The sequence below is a fragment of the Heterodontus francisci genome, chromosome 3 (assembly GCF_036365525.1).
Source record: "Heterodontus francisci isolate sHetFra1 chromosome 3, sHetFra1.hap1, whole genome shotgun sequence".
Classification (NCBI taxonomy): Eukaryota; Metazoa; Chordata; class Chondrichthyes; order Heterodontiformes; family Heterodontidae; genus Heterodontus; species Heterodontus francisci.
Window position 1 is genome coordinate 38,278,941 of NC_090373.1, and position 23,142 is coordinate 38,302,082.

At 40.7% G+C, this 23,142-nt stretch overlaps 1 protein-coding gene across 7 annotated transcripts in view; it reads left to right on the forward strand.

Annotated features, from left to right (window-relative positions):
* Nucleotides 1–23,142, forward strand: part of LOC137355821 (serine/threonine-protein kinase ICK-like) — a 76,612-nt gene that overhangs the window by 4,152 nt on the left and 49,318 nt on the right. For 6 of the 7 annotated variants that reach the window (XM_068021427.1, XM_068021443.1, XM_068021418.1 and 3 more), the window contains exons 2-4: nucleotides 9,002–9,276; nucleotides 11,271–11,325; nucleotides 16,732–16,853. In XM_068021427.1, the coding sequence (XP_067877528.1) occupies nucleotides 9,176–9,276; nucleotides 11,271–11,325; nucleotides 16,732–16,853 (278 nt within the window). In that variant the 5' untranslated portion in view covers nucleotides 9,002–9,175. Of the gene's footprint in view, nucleotides 1–9,001; nucleotides 9,277–10,651; nucleotides 10,700–11,270; nucleotides 11,326–16,731; nucleotides 16,854–23,142 lie in introns of those variants that run through there. The other variant, XM_068021402.1, reaches the window with a different exon arrangement.

Consider the following 23,142-nt stretch of genomic DNA (forward strand, 5'->3'; position numbering starts at 1 on the left):
GTACTAATAAAATCCACTATAATTGAAGATAATCCAAGTAGAATTAAATCTTAGTGATGTCATAGATAAGCTTAAAGGATTCAAAATAAACCAATCCCTGGGGATATATGCACATAGCTTAATGTACTAAAGGTGCTTTCACAGTGCAGAAGTGCAACTGGAGGCAGACACCGAATTCTCCCTCAATCAGCTGCAATCCATAGTGGAAAGGAGCTAAGATTCTGAGAACCAATATGATATATGAACCAATATGGACATGCAAATATTCTGTCAAATCAATGGAGCTGATTCTCTGAAGTGAATGCAGGAAACCAATCTCGATTTGTTATCTGGGTCTCCACAGTATGCAGCAGAATGCAGGGCCCCAAAATTGGATAACCCCTAAAATTGGCGTGGAGGCCGTGATGTGCGAGTAACCTGCACCCGTGCAAAATGATGCAGGCAAACTCCTAACAACAGTTAAAATCTGTAGGAATAATATTCCACGCAGGTTAATTTTCAGTGTCGAGAGAATGACCAGCAGTATTTAACATTTATCCTGTTGTTGAAGGAGTACTTGGACTTGAAATGAATAGACTTAACTTTCTGTGGTGACTTTACTTCGTATCTACCATGCAAGTACAAGAACTTCGTTGCTCAATGTATTTGAATGGGGAGCCAGACACACCTGCTGTTTTCACAAAGCTAATGGTGGAATGGCACATCTCTGATAGCAACTTTTTGATTTCTGTGTTTAATTGAGCATCTGCCCTCACCGTTGCTGTAGCATTTACACATAGATAATTATTTATCGCCATTATTTTGAGAATTTGGGGGAAGTTGGGCACAATGTCCAATGTTGGGCACCACGAAACACAGGAGACATTCAACTCACAAGTGAGTTTGAAGAACAGCTGCAAAGCTGATATGTGAAGAAAGGCTAGAAAAACTTGGGGGCTTTTAGTGTTGAAAGACACAATTAAAAGCGTCCTCATTGAAGTATAAAACGGCACATAGAACCGCAAATCCAGAATGCTATTTCAGATTAATGTATAATCATAGGTCAAGATTCACAGGCTCATACTAGCAAAAGACAAAATTAGGAGCTGTAGCTATGATGATTATCAGAAGTTCTTTGCGAGCACCAAAAACACACACTATTTTTCTAGTCTCATCTCACCCAGTGGACTGTCCTTTGAGTGTGATGAATAGTAAGCATAAAAGATCACCATCACAGTTCAAAATTTTGCTATTGCCGATTTTATTTTAAACAAGTATACAGAAGTGTTGTTTAATTGTCAGATCCTGCATAGTACATTTTATCTGACAACTTAAGAATAGTTGTAGAAACTACAGTTAACTTCATTCATGGGTAAAATTTACATTACACAATGTAATCTGAACAATTCTGCAGTTTGCACACCGTTTAACATGCAACTTCTTACCTACTTGTATCTAATTTCTGGAATAGTATTTTACTACTGATTAGAATAGGAGAATGAAGGTTGCTGTAATATACTGATTGTCATTTTTCCAAGACCATTAATAGATGTTTATAGAGCATGACTGCTGTGCTATAGAAATGAACACTTTACACAATTTTCTATACAAAATTTTTTTGTGGTTTTTGTGGGTAATAGGTAAACAGGGTATAGTGCAAGAGCTGGGTGGGAGAGTTCTGGATGAGTTGGACTTAGCAGAGGCTGGAACTCATGAATTTGAGAAGTTGGCTTCATGGTGATGAAGACTTGGGTAAGGATTTGAGCATTGGAAATAAAATAGAGAATGCAGTTTTATGTTTTAGTCACACTAAAATGTATCTGCAACTAATCATATAAATTGTTCTATAGGGGATTTACCAGCTGCTAGCAGATCGTGCTGGACGTAAAGCTTCCAGTCTGTAATTTCAAAATTAGGAGTTTATGTTTTGGATTTCTAATTTACAATCTTTTTATTGTATGTAAATGTATGCAGAAGATTTGCAATTGATATTTTCAAAAATGCAAAGTATAAATAATTTCTTTACCCATATCATGCATTGTACTAAAACCCCAGGCTTCAATGCAGGTTTGGAGGGCAGCGTTTTGTAGCGTGAGCCTAATGTGGAACGTCAAGAAATTTAGAAAAATAGTGTTGGTAGATTAATGCCTTCTGTCACATGGGCTAAGCTATCTGCTTATACCTTGGAGGATTAGGTTTAGGTCATCTAGACCAAAGCTGAATGTAATTGCTCATGGGTTTTACTGTAAACAGGATGTTTTGTGTTCCGTGTTTTCACACACAATAGAACAGTGCAGCTACAGTACAAGACAATACTTTTGCATTACAGAAATTACAAATTTACATGGGATAATTTCAGTTTTGATACAGCAATTCTGGTTTTGGAAGCATAGCAGAATTTATAAGTGCAATAAAGGCAGCATGATGCAAGCGAAAGCAGATTGTATGGCGTGGCACAACTTTATCTTTTCTGTAGCTTAATGAAGCAGTGTATTAGTGCAGTGTTTTTTTTTCTCATTTGTCATTTTTATATATATACACATGGAGGTGAGTACTCCTGTTTTTTTTAAACTGATATGAGTATTTATTAAAAAACTAAATCTTAAGCGCTATTAAGATAAACCTATGTCAAAAGACCTTATAACATCTTATTTTAATCTAACTCCCCCATTCTCTCTCTCATACTCAAAAATAACAGGAGTTAACCAGTTTTTAAAAGAGAAGTTTAAAAAAAATTAGCCTTCTCTTAATAAATAACTAAGTAAGTCTTGTTGGGTTGCGTTCCTGATGGACGAGGTATTCTAATGTGGAAATAATCAAAGGCCATTCAAAGTCTTCACGTGGATTTGATGCAAAGAGTCCTTCAGTAGATAGGTATTCAACTCTTTGGCTGCAGCAGGCATCAACAATTTCTTCAGCAAGACAAACGGTTCCTTGAGAAAAGAAGGCTTTTCTTCTTTAGGCAATTTAACTTGGCCTGTAGCTCCCTGTAGAATTTTTGCTGAGAGGAATTAGACAGCTTTCTTCTCTTCAGTACACCTCACCGGAAAGTCTCTCAAAACTGACTGGTTTTTGCCAGTTTTACACACAGTCAAATTGAAACACCACACCATGTGACCACTCCTGCTGTCGCTTTGGTAACAAAATGCAAAATTCTGTGTCTCAGAAATTCCAGAGCTTTCTCTCCCTTAAAGGTCCAGTTTTTAACAGTCTTAAAGGCACACATTGTTTTAATCCGAGGAGAAAAAAGATGCAAGTCCGTGACAAATTTCATATATATTATGTATAGTTTTAATGTAGTTGACATTCCAAGATGCATGAGAGACCAGAATTGGAGGAAGGCAGAGATCTCGAAGGCTAGGAGGGGTGAGGCTATGGAGGTATTTGAAAAAGAGGCAGAGAATTTTAAAATTGAGTCTTGGCCAGACTGGGTGCTGGTGTAGGTCAGCAAACAGGTGGGTGTGTGAATGGGACTTGCTGTGATTTCAGATATTGGCATCACATAGTTGGTGAGTTGAAATGTTTGGCCCTCCATCTTCCACTCTGCATTGAGGAGCGCATTGGAATTGTCAAGTCCAGCAGTGACAGAGGCATGGGTGAGGGTTTCAGCAGCAGATGAACGATCTCCAGGAGGTAGAAGTAGGTGGTCTTGGTGATGGAGTGGACATGTGATCGGAAGCTCATCTGTGTCAAATTTGACACGAGGGCCATTCAAGTGGGGGGGAGGCCATTCAAATGGGGGAAGTAAAAAGCAATGTAGTAGTAGGAGACAGTACAGTTAGGGGGATAGATACTGTTCACTGCAGCTGAGAGCAGGAGTCCTGAAGACTGTGTTGCCTGCCCGGTGCCAAGGTTAAGAACATCTCCTTGAGCTAGGAGTGGGAAGGGAAGGATCAAGTTGTCATGGTCCATGTGGGTACCAACGACATAGGTAGGACTCAGAAAGAGGTTCTTAGGAAGTAGGAGCAGCTCCGAGCTAAATTAAGAACTGCAAAGGTAATCTCTGGATTACTAGCTGAGCCAAAAGCAAATTGGCATTGGGTAAGTAAGATCAGAGAGTTGAATGCATGGCTCAAAGACTGGTGTGGGATAAATATGTTTTGATTCATGTGACACTGGCACCAGTACTGGGGAAAGAGGGAACTGTACCATTGAACTGCACTGGGGCCGGTGTCCTGGCGAATCGTATAACTTGGGCTGTGGAGAGGTGAGGGGGAAATTTAGAAAGTTAATGCAAAAGAACAAGGCAACAGTGCAGGATAGTGTGACAGGAAGGGCCAGAGCATACAAGCATAAAAGTGCACCAGCAAATAAGATCAGAGAAGGGAAAAATGGTAAAAAGACAGAATTGAAGGTTGTTTACCTGAATGCGTGCAGCATTCGTAACACGCTAGGTGAATTGATAGCACAAATAGAAATAAATGGGTATGATAGCTAATTCAGGGATGTGGTTGCAAGGTGACCAAGGCTGGGAACTAAATATTCAAGCGTATTTGACATTTAGGAAGGATAGGAAGAAAGGAAAAGGAGGTGGGGTAGCTCTGGTTATAAAGGATGTCAGCTCAGTAGTGAGACATGATCTTAGAAGATCAAGGTATAGAATCAGTTTGGATGGAGATAAGAAATAGCAAAGGAAAAGTCACTGGTGGGACTAGCTTATAGGCCCGCTAACAGTAGCTACACTGTAGGACTGAATGTAAATCAAGAAATAATGGATGTTTGTAGGAAAGGTACTGCAGTAATCATGGGCAATTTTAATCATCTTATGTATTGGATTAATTGGCAAAGGTAGCCTGGAGGATGAGTTCATAGTGTATTCGGGACAGTTTCTTACGACAGTACATTCTGGAACCAATCCGGCAGCAGGCTGTTTTCGACCTGGTAATGTGTAATAAGACAGGATTAATAAATTCACTCATAGTGAAGGATTCTCTAGGCAAGAGTGAGCATAACATGATAGAATTTCACATTCAGTTTCAGGGTCAGAGGTTTGGGTCTGAATCTATTTTCTTAAACTTAAATGAAGGCAATTACAAAGGTATGAAGGCAGAATTGTCTAAAATGGACTGGAAAAATAAGTTAAAATGTAAGACAGTAGAGAAGCAGTGGCAGATATTTAAGGAGATATTTCATAACTCTAAACAAAGATACATTCCATTGAGAAAGAAAGACTATGAGAAGGATGCACCATTTGAGGCTAACTAAGGAAGTTAAGGATGGTATCAAGTTGAAAGAAAAGGTGTACAATGCTGCAAAGATTAGTGGTAGGCCAGAAGATTGGGAAAATTTTAGAAAGCAACAGAGGATGACTTTTTAAAAAAAAAAAAATGAGAGTAAACTAGCAAGAAATATAAAAACACAATAAAAGCTCCTACAAATATATAAAAAGGAAGAGAGTAGCTAAAATAAGTGTTGGTTCCTTAGAGGATGAGGCTGGGGAATTAATAATGGGAAACAAGGAAATGACAGGGATTTTGAACAAATATTTTGTATCTGTCTTCAAGGTAGAAGATACACAAAGCATCCCAAGAATAGTAGGAAATCAGAGACAAAAGGGAGGAAGGAACTTAAAGGTATCACTAGAAAAAAAGAACTAGGCAAACTAATGGGACTAAAGGCTGATTGAGGGAAGGTGGTGATGCGGTAGGAAATATGGGGTTAATGTAGGATTAGTATAAATGGGTGGTTGATGGTCAGCACAGACTCGGTAGACCAAAGGGCCTGTTTCAGTGCTGTATCTCTCTATGACTATGACTCTATGATAAGTTGCCTGGATCTGATGGCCTGCATCCTAGAGGCTTAGAAGAAGTGGCTGCATCGGTTGTAATCTTCCAAAATTCCCTAGATTCTGGAAAGATCCCAGTGAATTGGAAAACAATAAATGTAGCACTCCCTTCAAGAAAGTGGGTGACAGAAAGCAGGAAACTATAGACCAGTTAGCCTAACATCTGCCATTGGGAAAATGCTAGAATCCGTTCTTAAGGAAGTAGTAGCAGGACATTTAGAAAATCAAAATGCAATTAGACAGTGTCAGCATGGTTTTATGAAAGGGAAATCATGTTTGACAAATTTATTAGAGTCCTTTTGAGGATGTAACAAGCAGGATGGAGAAAGGGGAAACCAGTAGATATAGTGTATTTGAATTTCCGGAAAGCATTAGATTAGGTGCCACATAAAGGTTATTACATAAGATAAGAACCCATAGTGTTGGGGGTGATATATTAGCATGGATAGAGGACTGGCTACCTAATGAAAAACATAGGTCTGGACTTTGTTCCCAGTCCAACGTCTGGTTCCATGGCCGGGAAGCTGGAGAATTGGAGCGGCAGCGGCCGCCACGGAACCCAACCCTGGATTGCTGATATTCGTGGCAGTCCCTCCCCCGCTCTGCGACGGGACCTGAGTTTACATATTTAAATTGCATTTTTGCATGAATTAAAATGTAATCCGCAGCGATCTCACGTTCAGTTCCCGCTCTTCAGCGTGACGTGCGACGCTTGTGCTCTTTCACTTTCTCGTCCGGGGTAGGGGGTGCCACCGTGAATATGCTAAGTGAACACCCGCTGCAGAATTGTGATGGCGGGGCGGCCATCATTTTCTGCACCTGCTGCCGTTCCTGGTGGTGGCGGGACAACAAAATTCAGCCCATCGAGTCGGGATAAATGAAGCATTTTCAGGTTGGCAAACTGTCACTAGTATAGTGCCACAGGGATCAGTGCTGGGGCCTCAACTATTTACTGTCTATATTAATGACTTGGATGAAGGGACCGAGTGTATTGTAGCCAAATTTGCAGTCGATACTAAGATAGGTAGGAAAACACGTTGAGAAACAAAGTGTCTGCCAAGAGATAATAGGTTAAGTTAGTGGGCCAAAATTTCGCAGCTGGAATATAATGTGGGAAAATGTAAAGTCCACTTTGGCAGGAACAATAGAAAAGCAGAATATTTCCATGGAGAGAGACTGCAGAATGCTTTGGTACAGAGGGATCTGGGTGTTCTTGTACATGAATCACAAAGTTAGAATGCAGGTACAGCAAGTAATAAGGAAGACAAATGGAACGTTGGCCTTTATTGCAAGGGGAATAGAGTATAAAAGTAGTGAAGTCTTGCTAAAACTGTACAGGGTTTTGGTGAGACTGCATCGAGAGCACTGTACAGTTTTGGTCTCCCTATTTAAGGAGGGATATACTTGCATTGGAAGCAGTTCAGAGAAGGTTCACTAGACTGATTCCTGGGATGAAGTGGTTGTCTTAAGAGGAAAGGTTGAGCAGTTTGGGCTATGCTCATTGGAGTTTAGAAGAATGAGAGGTGATCTCTTAGAAACATATTAGATTTTGAGAGGGCTTGACAGAGATGAGGAGGAATTTCATCTGAGGGTTGCTAATCTTTGGAATTTTCGTCCCCAGAGAGCAGTGGAGACTGGATCATTGAATATATTCAAGGCTGAGTTAGATGGATTTTTGATTTGTAAGGAGGTCAAGGATTATGGGGGGCCGGCAGGAAAGTGGAGTTGAGGCCACAATCAGATCAGCCAAGATCTTGTTGAATGGCAGAGCAGGCCCAAGGGGCTGAATGGCCTACTCGTTCTGTTTCTTATGTAAGGTTCAGCCTCAGGAAGTTTCTAGGGAGAATGATGGTGTCAGTGGTGGTTAGGGAACAGAATTATTGGTGGGAACTGAAGACAATCGCTTTGGTCTTCCCAATGTTTAGCTGTAGGACATTCCTGCTCATCGGATACTAGATGTCTGATGGACAGTGGGACAAGTAAAACAGTGGAGGTGATGGTGAAAGAGCTCTGTGTCTCCGGCATGCGCGTGGAACCTGATCTGTTTGCGGATGATGGTGCAGAGAGCATTATGTAGGTGAGAAATAGGAGCAGGTCAAGGACAGATCCTTGGGGGATTCCAGAGGTAATTGAGCAGGAACAGAGTCATTGGCTACAACTGGATTGATAACTCATTAAAAAATTTCTGTGAAGGATGCCACTTGTGTCATTGAGATTTAACATGGAGATATTTTCCTTCTTTCTAAATTTCATTGAGGTAAAGAGGTGGAGCTAACATATTGAAGATGAAATTTCCAACTTTTAAAATGTGACAGAAGAAATGGGTAATTGTAAAACTTAATGCCAGCCTTGGTGATTAACAAAAACGTAAACTTTGGGAGGAGTGAACGAGGTGAATGACAATGCTTGAACATATGTAGCACTTTTTAATGTTAGGAAATAGCTGCTTCATGGATGGGTGAAAGGAAATGGACCTCAAGCCAGTAAGAGAAGTTAGGAGTGGTGACTCAAAGCTTAGTTGAAATAGTGGTCCAAATCTTGTAGGAAAAATAACACACGTCTTTGTTAATGAGCTAATTGGGCAGCATGTTCAGGGAAGAAGAGGTATGGCATGAGATGCAAATTCCAGATGATGTTGTTTTACGCCACTAGCACAAGCAACATCTTGCCATTAGCCTCCCTGTTAGCTTGCTGGATTCTCTCATTAATTGCTCATTATACTCTCAAAGTTGAGGCTCACAATTAGCAGCATGTAAAATTAACCTGTAAGATTAGTTATCTTAAAAGAAAGACTTGTATTTATGTGGCCATTGACAAGTGCCTCAAATGTGAAAACACTTCATGTATGATGAATTATTTGAAATGGTTAGATGTAGCAAGCAATTTGGGCATCATCGGAGTTCACAAATGGCTGTGAGAGGAATGACAAAAGTAATGTTTCTGTTAAATGGATTTGAAGGAAAAATGTTGGCTGGAGCTCTTGGCTCTCTCTAAGTGCAGAGAATCTTAAAAGCCTGCTTGAATAGGCATCCAAGACCATGGTTTAATGTTGCATCCAAAGGATAGTGACCCCAGCAAGGCACTATTTTCACTGCAGGGTTAATTTGACAGGAAAGTTATTACAAATGTCTTGAAAATGAATAAATGTTCTACTCTGGAGAGACTTTGTGATAGCCAGTCGAACATTATTGTTTAAATCTCATCTGTTCTCACTTTTTTTTTTCAATCCATGTGCAGGTAATATCATCTCCAAAATATGCCTGTCGTAACTGGTATAGACCTAGATGCGAATGGCTACATCATATGTTGCTGCACTAACAGAAGATTCTGGGTAAATAATTTCTTGCCACTGAGTGAGGAACCTTGGGTACATTTCAAAATCTGCTGCAGGTGTAGAGTCTCTGCATTGGCATGAATCGTTACACCACCATGAAACAACTTGGGGATGGAACATACGGCTCCGTTCTCATGGGAAGAAGTATAGATTCAGGAGAACTAGTTGCCATTAAAAAGTAAGTGATTGTTTTTTAAAAATTTTATTTAAATCCTTAGGTCATTATCTCACCTCATTTACAACAGCTGCTTTAAGGGCATGTCTCTCTCTAATTATTGTGTATGTTGTACTGCAAATTGTGCTTCCATGTAAAGTGGCTTCCTGTTTACGTTGGTGTATGTTTGAAGGGTCAATCTGACTGTACGGCAAAGCAGAATGAGACTCCTTCCTTCAAGGTAAAGTCCTGAGGGTTTGCTTACAGTGTATAACTCTAATGTTACAGTAAAATTGCTTTGCACTGGTGCTGTAGTTGAGATCAGGAGAGTGACTTGTTCCAGCTCCTCAACTAAGTCATTCTTCAGCCAGCCAATAGGGGTACATTATTGTAGACACACACCCATCATCTGTATAACCAAGGTCATTGAAATCATTAGAAAGGAACTTCCGATCAATGCATGATACCAACTTGCCACCCTCACATTGTATTAAAAGGCACTTTCAAAAAGAAATAGGAGTCATGCTCAAATCAGGATGGTGTTCTTTATCTTTTTCAACTGTTCTCCTTAACAGCTGCCCACCAACCCAAAGCACTACCCTTTTTCAGTCAAGTACAGTGACTGAAGAAATGCACAGATGGAAACGTGCAGTTAGAGTTCCCTCAACCTTCCCCTGCAGAAAACACTGGCCCAATATAAGAGCATGACTGTTGCTCTACTTCTAATTGATATGAGCGTTTAAAAAAAAACTGGAACTCTATCAACTATAATCAAATCTGACTGAAAGAATAGTTTCTTCTTTCTTCCATCCACATCCTAAATGCCTATGTTCTAGGAAAATAGTCTACTTAGTGTGCGCACGCAGAATCGTGGTCATGATGCCACAAATGGGCAGTGTAACTAGTGGTCTCCTACTCCTCAACTGTATGAAGGTCAGATGCTGTGCTGTATAGTTTTGAGTCAGAACAAACTGGTGCCGTATAAGTGGAAATAGGCAGTGTAATACATGGTCGTCTATTTGCAACATTTTGTACCTGCTAACCCACCAGTTTCTCAAATAAAAGCAAAATACTGCGGATGCTGGAAATCTGAAACAAAAACAAGAAATGCTGGAACCACTCAGCAGGTCTGGCAGCATCTGTGGAAAGAGAAGCAGAGTTAACGTTTCGGGTCAGCGACCCTTCTTCGGAAGGGTCCGAAGGAGGGTCGCTGACCCGAAACGTTAACTCTGCTTCTCTTTCCACAGATGCTGCCAGACCTGCTGAGTGGTTCCAGCATTTCTTGTTTTTGTTCCACCAGTTTCGCAGATGTGCCGAACAGGGTTACATTCCTATGTTGTGTTGGTATATCTCATTAGAAGGAATTAAGAACATAATAAATAATGTGTTTATATTCCAGCATTTTTACATACCACATGACTCATTCTAATTGATGATTGGCAAGTCAGTGAGTATTTGGACCCTTAATGTATTTTTGTCCTGATTACCTCCATATAAAGGCACCTCCTGTAGTTTGGTGTAGCTATTCTTATTTCGATGTGGAATGTTTGTTCTGTGAAGTGAAGAATTAACTTCAATATATTCTTACTGATGAAACTTAAAAATTGTTCGGTCCGTACAATTAAGCAAAAATATAAATGCTCTCGTTCACTTATAATATGTGGACACTGAAAGGTTTCCAGTGCTGCCATACCTGCAACGATGTGACATACATTATTTGTCCAGGCTTCTCAGTCTATATTTCCCCAAGAATGTGCAGGTGATGGGAGAACCCAGGAAGTTCATGCCCTCGAGCAACCCAAGGCCAGTTTTGGCAGATTTATCTTTGTCTTTCTTTTTAAAGAAAAGTGAAATATTCTTGCATTATATGTTGCGTGCTCCCTTTTAAAAAAAAAAGGCTATTATGAACCAGATCTTGTTTAAATTGTGTAAATGCCAACACTGCTTCCTATTAAAGAATTTTAAGAAAAGTGCACATAAAGGTTGCCATTTGTTTAATTTAGATTTTTATTTAATAGAATGAAGAGGAAGTTCTATTCTTGGGATGAATGCATGAATCTTAGAGAAGTCAAGGTATTTTTAAAAAAAACTAATTCATATTTTACGTGCCAGTTTTGTTTGAGACTACTGCGCTCGCTTTTTCCTTTTGGAATACTTTGGTTGTTTTATCAGGGAACCCACTGGCCTTGCATAAAAAGCTGGAATACTACTGCTGCCAAAATTAAGGATCTTCTCATCCTTGACGCATGTCTCCATTTTACTCCTCTTCTGATAAACATTATGCTATTGTCCCTCCTACCAGTCCCTGTTCCAAGTGCTGTTCTCACACTCCTCCCCTTCTGTTTCACGCTAGCACTATATTCTTCCCCTGCCTTAACTCTATTTTAATGGTTTTACTCCTCTCTTCCTTGGCACTACTATGAGTTACTTCCTCTTAAGTGATTGAACATGGCTATATACTCTGGGTTGGAATTCTTGATGGTGAGAATCCCCACTCCACCATGTGCAGTGGCATTGGAGCAGCAGACGATAAAATCCAACTGTGGTACACAAGTATAGGGAGCCACATGGAGGTCTGGGGAAGCGCATCAGCATTCCATGTAACTGGATTGGAGAGCTCTGGATCCAGATTGTAGGATGCAGTTTAGGCACCCTACAGTGCAGAAACTTTTACAGTTCTTATTCCTTGTGCAGAATGGCAAAATAACTTGCATTTCTTTACTTTCAAAGATTTGTCTCTGAGCATTATGTGAGATTCTAGGAAATAGGTAAAGGACACTAAGCATGAAGGGTAAAGGGAAGTGAGGGATAAAGATCAAAGTTAATGCATGGTCAGAGAGGAAGGCCTTTTTTAAATGAGAAGGGAGGTGACGAGGTGGAGGAGCTGGGTCAGGGACTTTCAAAGGGTCTGGCTATATTGTCTAAAGCGCATCAGCCACTAGTAGTGGGAACAGGGAAGGGAAGAGTAGCAGAGTGTGGACATGGGTTGTATGAATACACATGGAGTTGCATTGAGATAGACAAGACAATGGAGGGATGTAAAGGCATGCAATAAACTCGGGTAGCATTGAAAGATAAAATTTGGGACCAGGAGTATAAATCAGAAGTCAAGTCCTAGTAGTTTCGTACAAAGTTTTTTTTCAAAGTTTGGATCCGACTAGAGATTGACTGAAATCAGATTTCCAAAATGCAGCAAGTTAAATGTCTGCATAACCTGATGTTGGTTTTATATTACTAGTTTGAACATGTAACAGTATACTATAGTCACACAATTCTCTCCTCTTCTCAACCTGTCCATTGCAACACATGCCTTTTTAATACAACCCACCACAGCTGCTTTGTGCATCTGCCATTTACTGTTGAAAGTTATTTGTGAAAAAAAAAATCTGTTGGCCAACTTCACAGCAGAACAGATTGCTACTGGGACAGCTCTGTTCCATGTCTTGTTCTAAGTTTGAAATATTGAAATATCCAAAGAAAAGTTCACGAGCAGTGCATACGAACATAAGAATTAAGCCATTCGGCCCCTCTAGCCTGCTCCGTCAATCAATAAGATCATAGCTGATCTATTTTATTTATTTTATTTAGAGATACAGCACTGAAACAGGCCCTTCGGCCCACCGGGTCTGTGCCGACCATCAACCACCCTTTATACTAATGCTACACTAATTCCATATTCCTACCACATCCCCACATTTCCCTACCACCTACCTATACTAGGGGCAATTTATAATGGCCAATTTACCTATCAACCTGCAAGTCTTTGGCATGTGGGAGGAAACCGGAGCACCCGGAGGAAACCCACGCAGACACAGGGAGAACTTGCAAACTTCACACAGGCAGTACCCAGAATTGAACCTGGGTCGCTGGAGCTGTGAGGCTGCGGTGCTAACCACTGCGCCGCTATCTCAAATTCCACACTCCGAGCTACCCCCGATAATCTTTGATTTCCATGCCTAATAAGAATCCATCTACCCCTGTCTTAAAATTATTCAATGACCTCGCTTCCACCGCCTTCTGAGGCAGTGTTCCAAAGTCGCACAACCCTCCGAGAGAAAACATTTCTCCTCATCTCTGTCCTAAAAGGGTGACCCCTAATTTTGAAACAGTGCCCCCTAGTTCTGGACTCCCCCACAAGAAGAAACCTCCTTTCCACATTCACTTTGCCATTGTTCAGGATCTGAAATACTTAATCAAGTCTTCCCTCACTCTTCTAAACTCCAGTGTAAACAAGCCCAGTCTGTCCAACCTGTCCTCATAAGACAAGCTGCTCATTTCAGGTATCAATCAGATGAACCTCCTCTGAACTGCCTCCAACGCATTCACATCCTTCCTTAAATAAGGAGACCAAAACTGCATACAGTATTTGAGATGTGGTCTCACCAATGCCCTCTAAAACTGAAGCATAACATCCTTATTTTTATTTTCAATTCCTCTTTTAATAAAGGATAGCATTCCATTAGCCGCCTTTATTACGTGCTGTATCTGCATGCTAACTTTTGGTGACTCGTGCACTAGAGCACCTAGATCCCTCTGCACCTCGGAGTTCTGCAGCTGCTCTCCATTTAAGTAGTATTCTGCTTTTTTATTCTTCCTGCCATAGTGAACACCTTCACATTTTCCCACATTATACTCCATCTGCAAGATTTTTGTCAACTCAATCAACTTATCTATATCGGTGTGCAAGCTCCTTATGTCCTTTTCACAACATACTTTCCCGCCTATATTTGTGTCATCTGCAAATTTAGCTACCATGCCATCGCTCCCCTCATCTAAGTCATTGATATAAATTGTAAAAAGTTGATGCCCCAGTACAGACTCCTGCTGGACTCCACACGTCACATCTTGCCAAACAGAAAGGGACCCATTTATGCATACTCTCTGTTTTCTGCCAGCCAGCCAATCTTCTATCCATGCTAATGTTGCCCCCTACACCAGGAGCTCCTACTTTTAGCAATAACCTTTTATGTGCACCTTGTCCAATGCCTTATGAAAATCCAAGTACAGTACATCAACGGGCTCCCCTTTATCCATAGCACATGTTACTCCTTCAAAGAAGTCCAATAAATTGGTTAAACACAATCTCCCTTTCACAAAGCCTTGCTGACTATTGCCGATTACCTTGAGTTTTTCTGAGTGCAAAGTTATAACCTCCTTAATCGATTCTAACACCTTCCCCACGACAGACGTCAAGCTAACTGGCCTATAGTTACGTGTTTTCTGTCTCCCCTCACCCACACCCCCCCAACTTGAATGGAGGGGTTGTATTGGCTATTTTCCAGTCTGTTAGAACCTTTCCAGAATCTAGCAAATTTTGAAAAATTAACACCGAGGCATCTACTACCTCATTAGCCACCTCTTTTAAGACCCTAGGATGAAGCCTATAAGGACCCGGGGACTTGTCAGCCCTCAGCTCCATCAGTTTGGTCAGTACAACTTCCCTGGTGATTGTAATTTCATCAGGTTCCTCTCTTCCTTCCACCTCCTGATTTACAGCCAATACTGGAATTTATTTTTGTATCCTCTATCGTGAAGACAAAAGCAAAATATCATTTCATCCGCCATTTCTTTATTATCTACTATTAACTCCCCATTCTCACTTTCTTGAGGATCAACACTCACTTGACTTAGTTTTTTCTTTTATAAATACCTTTAGAACTCTTGCTATCCGTTTTTACATTTTTAGCCAGCTTCCTGTCACTCTAATTTCTTTCTCCTGATTAACCTTTTAGTCATTCTCTTCCGTTTTTTATATTCTGACCAATCATCTCACCTGCCACTTATCTTTGCGCAATTATATGTTTTTTCCCTTAAGTTTGATGCTTTCTTTAACTTCATTAGTTAACCACAGATGGTGGGTCCTCCCTTTAGAATTTTTCTTTATAGTAGGAATATACTTATCCTGAGTATTCTGAAATATCCCCTTGAATGTCTGTCACTGCTTCTCTATTGATCTATGTCCTAGCCTGGTAACCCAGTTCACTTCATCTAGCTCAGCTTTCATGCCCACATAGTTGCCCTTATTTAAGTTTACGATACTAGTCTTAGACTCAATCTTCTGTCTTTCAAACTGGATGTAAAATTCATTCATATTGTGATCACTCCTACCTAGAGGTGCCTTTACTCTGAGGTCATTAATTAATCTTGTCACATTACACAATACAAAGTCTAATATAACCGGCTGTCTGGTTGGTACTAGAACAAACTATCTCGAAAACATTCTATGAACTCCTCATCTAGGCTACTATTGCCAATCTGATTTTTCCAGTTTATATGTAGATTAAAATCACCCATGATTATTGCTGTCCCTTTATCACAAGCACCAATATTTCTTCTTGTATACTTCAGTCCTACATTGTGGTTACTGTTCGGGGGCCTGTAGACCACTCCCACTATTGACTTCTTTCCCCTACTACTCCACATCTCTGCCCAAACTGAATCAGCATCCTGATCTCCTGAACCAAGGTCATCTCTAATTATTGCATCAATGCCATCCTTGATTAACAGTGCTACCCCTCCACCTTTATCTAGCTGCTTATTTTTCTTGAATATCATATACCTGTCAATATTCAGAACCCAATCCTGGTCATCCTGCAGCCACGTCAGATATTTATTTGCTTCAATGTGCGCTATCAGTTCTTCTACTTTGTTATGAATGCCACATGCATTCAGATCTAGAGCCTTTAGTTTTGTCTTTTTGCTATCTTTGTAACATCTCATCTTGACTGTTGGTGTGTTAGGTTTTTTCCCTGTCCCTTCCTAACCTTCAATTCCCATATTACTATTGTCTCCTGCCTTGAGTCTATCCCTGGGTTTTCTACATCTACCAGGCTTGATCCTTCACCCCCTTGTTTAGTTTAAAGCCCTTTCTACTTCCCTAGTTCTACAGTTTGCTAGAACACTGGTCCCAGCACAGTTCAGGTGCAGACCGTCCCAATGGTACAGCCCCTTGACTGACTGCTGAACTGTGGCGGTAGCTACAATTTTGCCAGAAGAGGCCCAGGTACATTTTGCAACATTTGCTGTTTTTAAGCTCCTCGTGGTCCATTCGGAGCAGGATTGCTCCCAAAAGCAGCACCAGGAAGCCCGTGACCTTTCCGGCTCTGATGATGCTTCCCCTCTTGGGCAGGAGAGGGAAAGTCAGCAATCGTGGACGGAGCCTTCTCCCTCTCCCCACTGACTGGCAACCATCCCCACCTCTCCATGGCTACTGCCTCCTGCCGATAATTTCTGCTTCCACCATCCCACTGGCTCTCGATCTGGCCAGCTTGTCGGGTGGGAGTTTGCACAAGATTATTTAAATGACAACCTAGTGTTAAGATCGGCAGAGCCTCCACGTCTCCAGTCTTGCTAGGTTCTTGGCCTGCTCACACCCTCTTCGTCTCTCCATTAATGTTATGTAGGTTATGATAGATTGTCATCACGTCCCGAATAACGTTTAAGACTTAATTTAGCTTGAATCCTGTTATCTCATTTTAGTCACTGAAGAAATTAAACCATGCCAACGTAATCAAGCTGAAAGAAGTTGTAAGAGAAAATGATCACCTCTATTTTGTGTTTGAATATATGAAGGAAAATCTCTACCAGCTGATGAAAGACAGGTAATAGTGGGCTTAATAATGTGTCCTTATTACCAAATCTAGTCATATGCATATGAAATAAAGTTGTAAAAACCGCTAATGGAAAGTTATATTGTTAAAATTGCTGACTATCTGAAACTTCACTTAACTTGAGAGTCGGTAATGTTAATTCCTGTAAAGAAATTTACCGAAAAAACAGAACAGCAGCTAATTTTTTTTCACCAAAAAAATGTATTTAATTCATTCCACAGTCCAGCACTCCCTCATTTTAAAATCAATGTTGATAATTATTAAAGCAAAATTGCAACATTTATGTAATAAGTACACCATCAATAACTGCCAGTTTAAGCCTAATTAAATACCACTGTGCAAATGACACAAGGTAGTACAAAATGCTTTGCAGAATGTTTTGAGGGAGTACAAAACATAATAGGTTAGCAACAAAAACAAGAAATGCTGGAATCACTCAGCAGGTCTGGCAGCATCTGTGGAAAGAGAAGCAGAGTTAACGTTTCGGGTCAGTGACCCTTCTTCGGAACTCCAAATAATGGGTTAGCATACCTTTTTCCTCCATGACATGGGTTTCAAATCTACTGAACCACAGTAACAACTGGTATTTTATATATAGTGCCATTACTGAGCCAGAGGCGCTTGAGATGGCTTGGCCATGTGAGCCGCAAGGAAGATGGCATTTTCCCCAAGGACACATTGTACAGTGAGCTCGTCACTGGTATCAGACCCACCGGCCATCCATGTCTCTGCTTTCAAGACGTCTGCAAACGCAATATGAAGTCCTGTGACGTTGATCACAAGTCGTGGGAGTCAGTTGCCAGTGATCGTCAGAGCTGGCAGACAGCCATAAAGGCGGAGCTGAAGTGTGGCGAGTCGAAGAGACTTAGCAGTTGGCAGGAAAAAAGACAGAAGTGCAAGGGGAGGGCCAACTGTGTTACAGCCCCGACAACCAATTTTATCTGCAGCTCCTGTGGAAGAGTCTGTCACTCTAGAATTGGCCTTTATAGCCACTCCAGGCGCTGCTTCACAAACCACTGACCACCTCCAGACGCTTACCCATTGTCTCTCGAGACAAGGAGGCCAAAGAAGAAAAATTAATGTAGTAAGATTTCCCAAAATGTTTAACAAGAGTGTTATGAAACAAAAATTTGACACTGAGCCACATAAGGTGATATTGGACAGATGGCCAAAAGCTTGGTTAGTCGGTCTTGAGGTGCTTCTTAAAGGAGGGGAGAGAGATTGAGAAGTTTATAGAGGAAATTCAAGAGCTGAGGGCTGCCACTGCAAAACATGGCTGCCGCTGGTAGGGTAGTGGAGATGGCAGATGTGCGATAGGTCAGAATTAGAGTTGTGCAGAAATGTCAGAGTTGTAGCGCTGGAGAAGGTTGTGGAGGTGGGGGAGGGGTGAGTCCATGGAAGGATTTGAGGACAAGGATGCGAAGTTTAAAATTGAGGCATTGGCAGTTCGAGAGCCCATGTAGGTTAGTGAACATGGGTGATGGGTGAACTGGACCTTGTACGTTTGGCTACCAGCAGCAGAGTTTTGGGTGAGCTGACGTTTATTTAGGGTGGAAGGCTGGCTAAGAGAGAATTGGAATAATTGAGTCTCGAGGGAACAAAGACATGGATGAAGATTTTAGCAGCCGATGGGCGGAGGTGGGCTGGAGATTCTTGATGATATGTAGGTGGAAACATATGGTTTTGATTGAGAGGATATAGGGTGAGAAGCTCAGCTCAGGGTCAGATAGAACAGCGAGGTTGCAACAGTCTGATTCAGCCTCAAGACAATGCCTAAGGAAGGACAAAGAGTCAGTGGCTAGGGAATGCAATTTGTGGCAGGGACCGAAGACCCATGGCTTTGGTGTTCTCCATTTTTAAACGGAGGAAACTTTTGCTTATCCAGTACTGGATCTCCAATACACAAATCGGAGGCAGTGGTGGTGTCGAGAGAGGTGGGGGTGAGGTAAAGTTGGGTGTTGTCAGCATACGTGTGAATTCTGACATTGTTTTTGGCTGATGTCACCAAGGGCCAGCATGAGATGAAAAATGGGGCAAATCCTTGGGGAACTCCAGAGGTGACAGGGAGCGGCTAGAGAAGCCATTGCAGGAGATCAAATAAATTGTTTGCTTTAAGTTTTTTTTCATTCTTTCATGGGATGTAGACATCGCTGGCTAAGCAAGCATTAATTTCCCATTTATAATTGCCCTTGAGAAGGCGATGAAATGAGTGACAGGTCTCAACCCTACTCCGAGTGACCAACAGGTCATGCAATGGTCTCTTATATATGAACTGATAAATATGCACATGGGGGGTCAGCTAGCTGAGTCACCGTACATGTCGAAGCATCTTAAATAATCAGTTTTCTCAGGCTGTCTGAACAATGCCTGTTATGTTGTGGAATGTGTGTATCCAAAAGCTGGTAAGGGTCCATGTCTGGCCAAACCCTCTGAGTCGCAGGAAATCCTTTGTTAGGGTATTTGTTCTCGGTATCTGGAAGTAGATGTATTTTACCACCAAGTATTCCACCAGCATCCCAGACTTGCGATTACCAGTTATACTAAAAATGATTACCAGTAATTGTTAAAGCATTTGCCCTGATCACAGGCATCCTGGATGCATGCATATCAAAACATTTACTGGATGGGCACCTTATGAGTTCTTGTAACAGCCAGAGGGGAGGGGTCTTGTCCTATTGTGTCAGTGTTAGCCCAGGTAATGGACCTTTAGCAATAAGGGTGATATCGTATCTGATCATAGGCTGTAAACCAATCATTGATCGCCACAAGATCTGAGCATGAGGAAAGCTGTGCACGGAAGTGGATAAAAGAGCCTTATCCCGTTGTTTCATTTCTGTACAGCCAGACTGTTGACCAACGTGCCAAGTAACAATTATACCTCCTCTCTTTCCCCCCCGCCCCCCTCCCCCCCCCCCCCCCCCAATCCATCTCCGGGCATCTGATCAGCGCAGCGCGCTAAAGGGCCCGAGCTGGACTGGATAACAGAAAAGCTTGTGGAATCATACCAGGCAATTGGGTTAGAAAACCTTTTTGTCCCCGTGGTTTAATCAGTAGATACCGATTTCTGAGTGAGAGGGTGAGACCAGTTTTCTGTGGTTGGGTGTGCTATTATCCATGTGGTTTTGGAGTGTAGTTCAATAAAGTTAGTCCAAGAATTTTGGAATACCATACCTTTTGTCAGTCGACATTTATTATACTTGTGTCTGAATCCGAGTAACGGTTAAATATGCGAGAGTCATGAGCACTTGAACTCATCCAATAAGTAACTAAGACAAGGATTCTCAACTTCATCCCCAGTCTGAGCTGAGTTAGCTGATACCAGTCAGGGTGAAACGAGGGACGGTCACCCTGAGTTTCTGCTCTTGGACTGCAATCCAGGAATCCATGCTAGGACTACATGTGTCCATAAAGATGTGTTCCATTTCTTAGCAGTGCTATCCCTTGATTTGATCGGAACAAAAATTAATCAAGAAATGCATATAAAGTTTTATACAGTTTTAGTGTTAAGCCATCACAAAGCTCAATTCATACTGGTACGCTAGACCAAGTCTAGTACTTTCAGTAACAAACCAGTGACTCCTGCACGTGTTCCCACACATGAGATTTTCATACTGTAGGCAGCATCCAAATACATGGTGTGTACACAAGACAAGAAATGTGATTTTAGTTTCTTTTGTATTCACAGAACACTGACTAGTCTGCTGCTCTGGTACATGAATTTTGGGTTCTAACATTCCTGACAAGTTATGTAATGCTTCTACCATAACAGGCATTGTTTATTGCACCCATTAGGGAAACAATGTAGCCACTAATGTTAAAACAGTAGGGTTTTTATATTTTGATGTTTTTAAAAACTAGGAAAGGTCATTTTCTTGTTCGACTGCCTTTTGATATCTTGGATATAGTGGAGTTGGGGTGGAACATAGTTTATAATTTATCAGCTATTTTATAAAGAGTCGTGGAATGTAGCCTTTTGAACTGGATTTCCTATTTATATTCACATGGAAATTTTTAGCAGGGTAGGCAAATCATCAAGCTGGACCAATTGAATCTAGTTGGTAATTGTTTGCCAAACATGTTATTTTTGTGGTTGGTCACCAAAACTTTGGAAAAGTTCAAATTTATAGAGCTCCACTGACTCAGTTGCTACAAAAATGAAGCCAACTTCTTCGGTACATAGACAGTATAGATACATAAAAATTAATAAGCAAACGACTAGTGTACACCAATGAAACATTTTTGTATGTATTGGATTTTCTGTTAGAATCTATCTTGCTAGACAGTAGATAAGATTAAGATTTGATATGGTTAGCTGATTGCATAAGCTGCAGAGAATTCACTTTCGGGTCTATTAGGCCAAGGGCCACTGGATCTGTAGGTTGTTCCTGTGGAGTAGAAGGTATTTTAATAAGTGCAGAACCTTGGCACTATTCTGTTCAAGAACCTGTGACACCTGTCTAGGTAAAGTTTGAAATTGATCAGTGGGTCAAGTCAGTTCATTTGAGTTACAAGCCCCTTGTGGCAACCATATTTGTATGGGCACATAGTTTTGAGTCCAACCCTAATGAGAATAGTTTTTAATTCATTTTCTTCTAAAAGTCCTTTAAAAGAAATTTGGGATTAATATTGGCTGGTTTTGCGGAGAGTGCAATCTGTCTGAATCTGGTGTAGATTAAGATTTAATTCTCCGGATTAGCTTCCACCTGCAAAAGTGGTCACGCCTCCAGGTCTAAATTGTAACATTCTGACGAATGTGCTGGTTCAGGAAGGCTCTTCAAATTGTGCTCATTTTCTTAAACGCACAGGCACTAGTTTACATTTATAGAAGTTTTACATAGCAAAAAAACATAATTTACTAAGAAGGTGACTAGTGTACACCAATGAAATTATTAAATGGTTCAATATAGTTTCTTAATCATTTTCAGTGGAGGACTGGACACTCCTGTTAATGCTTTTTAGTGATAAACCCATTTTCAAACTATGTAAACTGCACCAGGTTGCCATTCTTTAATATATCAATGAGTACACTTTAATGGAAAGAAGAAAAAAGGAACAATTACAGTCTATTGTGCCATCTGATTGCATTGGTTCATAAAATTCATTTTCAAATGTAAAATCTTAATCAAAAACCTGAACTATGACCTAACAAGTCCAATTTTGAATGCATTTTTGGGCGCAATTTCCTGATCATGCCCAAAGCACAAACTCTATTCCTTAATGTTTAGTAAATGTATCGAATAGATTATAGCTTGAGCCACAGTCCAATAGAGTGGTTGTACCAGCACCTATGGAAGACTAGCATCACATGACTGTACATGACAGATTCCGTAAAATTGGGGAAGAACAGAGGATTCTTTGACCCGTGGATCTTTCTACATTCAGTTAGATATCACAGTTGAAGACATCTTCACAACATACTTAAGTCCAACACAGAAATTTTCAGTGATGCTATACCAAAGGAAACATCTGGTATAAAATTCCGAAAACATAACCGTTGGTGTGTATAGATTAAATAGTTCCAGGTTCCATACCTGGTTTGTGGTGATGTAGGTGATCTCACCCAGGGCGTGACTCAGGAACTATAATTAGAGAGGGGTGAAAACACCAGCCAGTGTTCGACTTCCTGATCACTATCCCCCTCAGTGTCTGAATTTGGGAAGTGCACACGAGATGAAGGCAAAAAAAAAAACTGACTGTTATGCACTCTGATCAAAATAACATGTTGATATTGTTTAGACTCTCAGGTGTGACAGTGGCCCATTGGGTAAGATAAAGCATTTGGGTATGTTTGTGGAACTATTTCCCAGCTGGTTTAAGTGCTCTCAGGAGAAACGAGATGAAAATTGATGTTGAAAATATATTTGTTGTAAAAGGCTTGTGGAGAAATAATGGTGTGACAACCTTTTCTGGGCCATTTTTGATTGTTTGGAATTTAACTTTGAGCTTTAATATTCCTAACTTGATTCCTAAATTACTAAGCTAAAATTCTGATCGCCATGCTTTTAAAAGCCATTCCACAGGTCATCTGATGGGAAACAATCCCAGTCTTAAAAGACATTTCTGATATTCAGTAATTTTAGTACCAAATCCTAATAAAACCATTTTAGTTTTTGAACTATATGGCAAAATTGGTGAGTTAAGAATTCTATAGTGGTTCTGAACAAAAATTTGACTATTTGCAAATATAGTGTGTGTACAGTATTTTGAAAACCACAGACATTTGCAACAGTGGTGAAAGGATTATAAACAATATCATCTAATTATTGTAATATATACACTA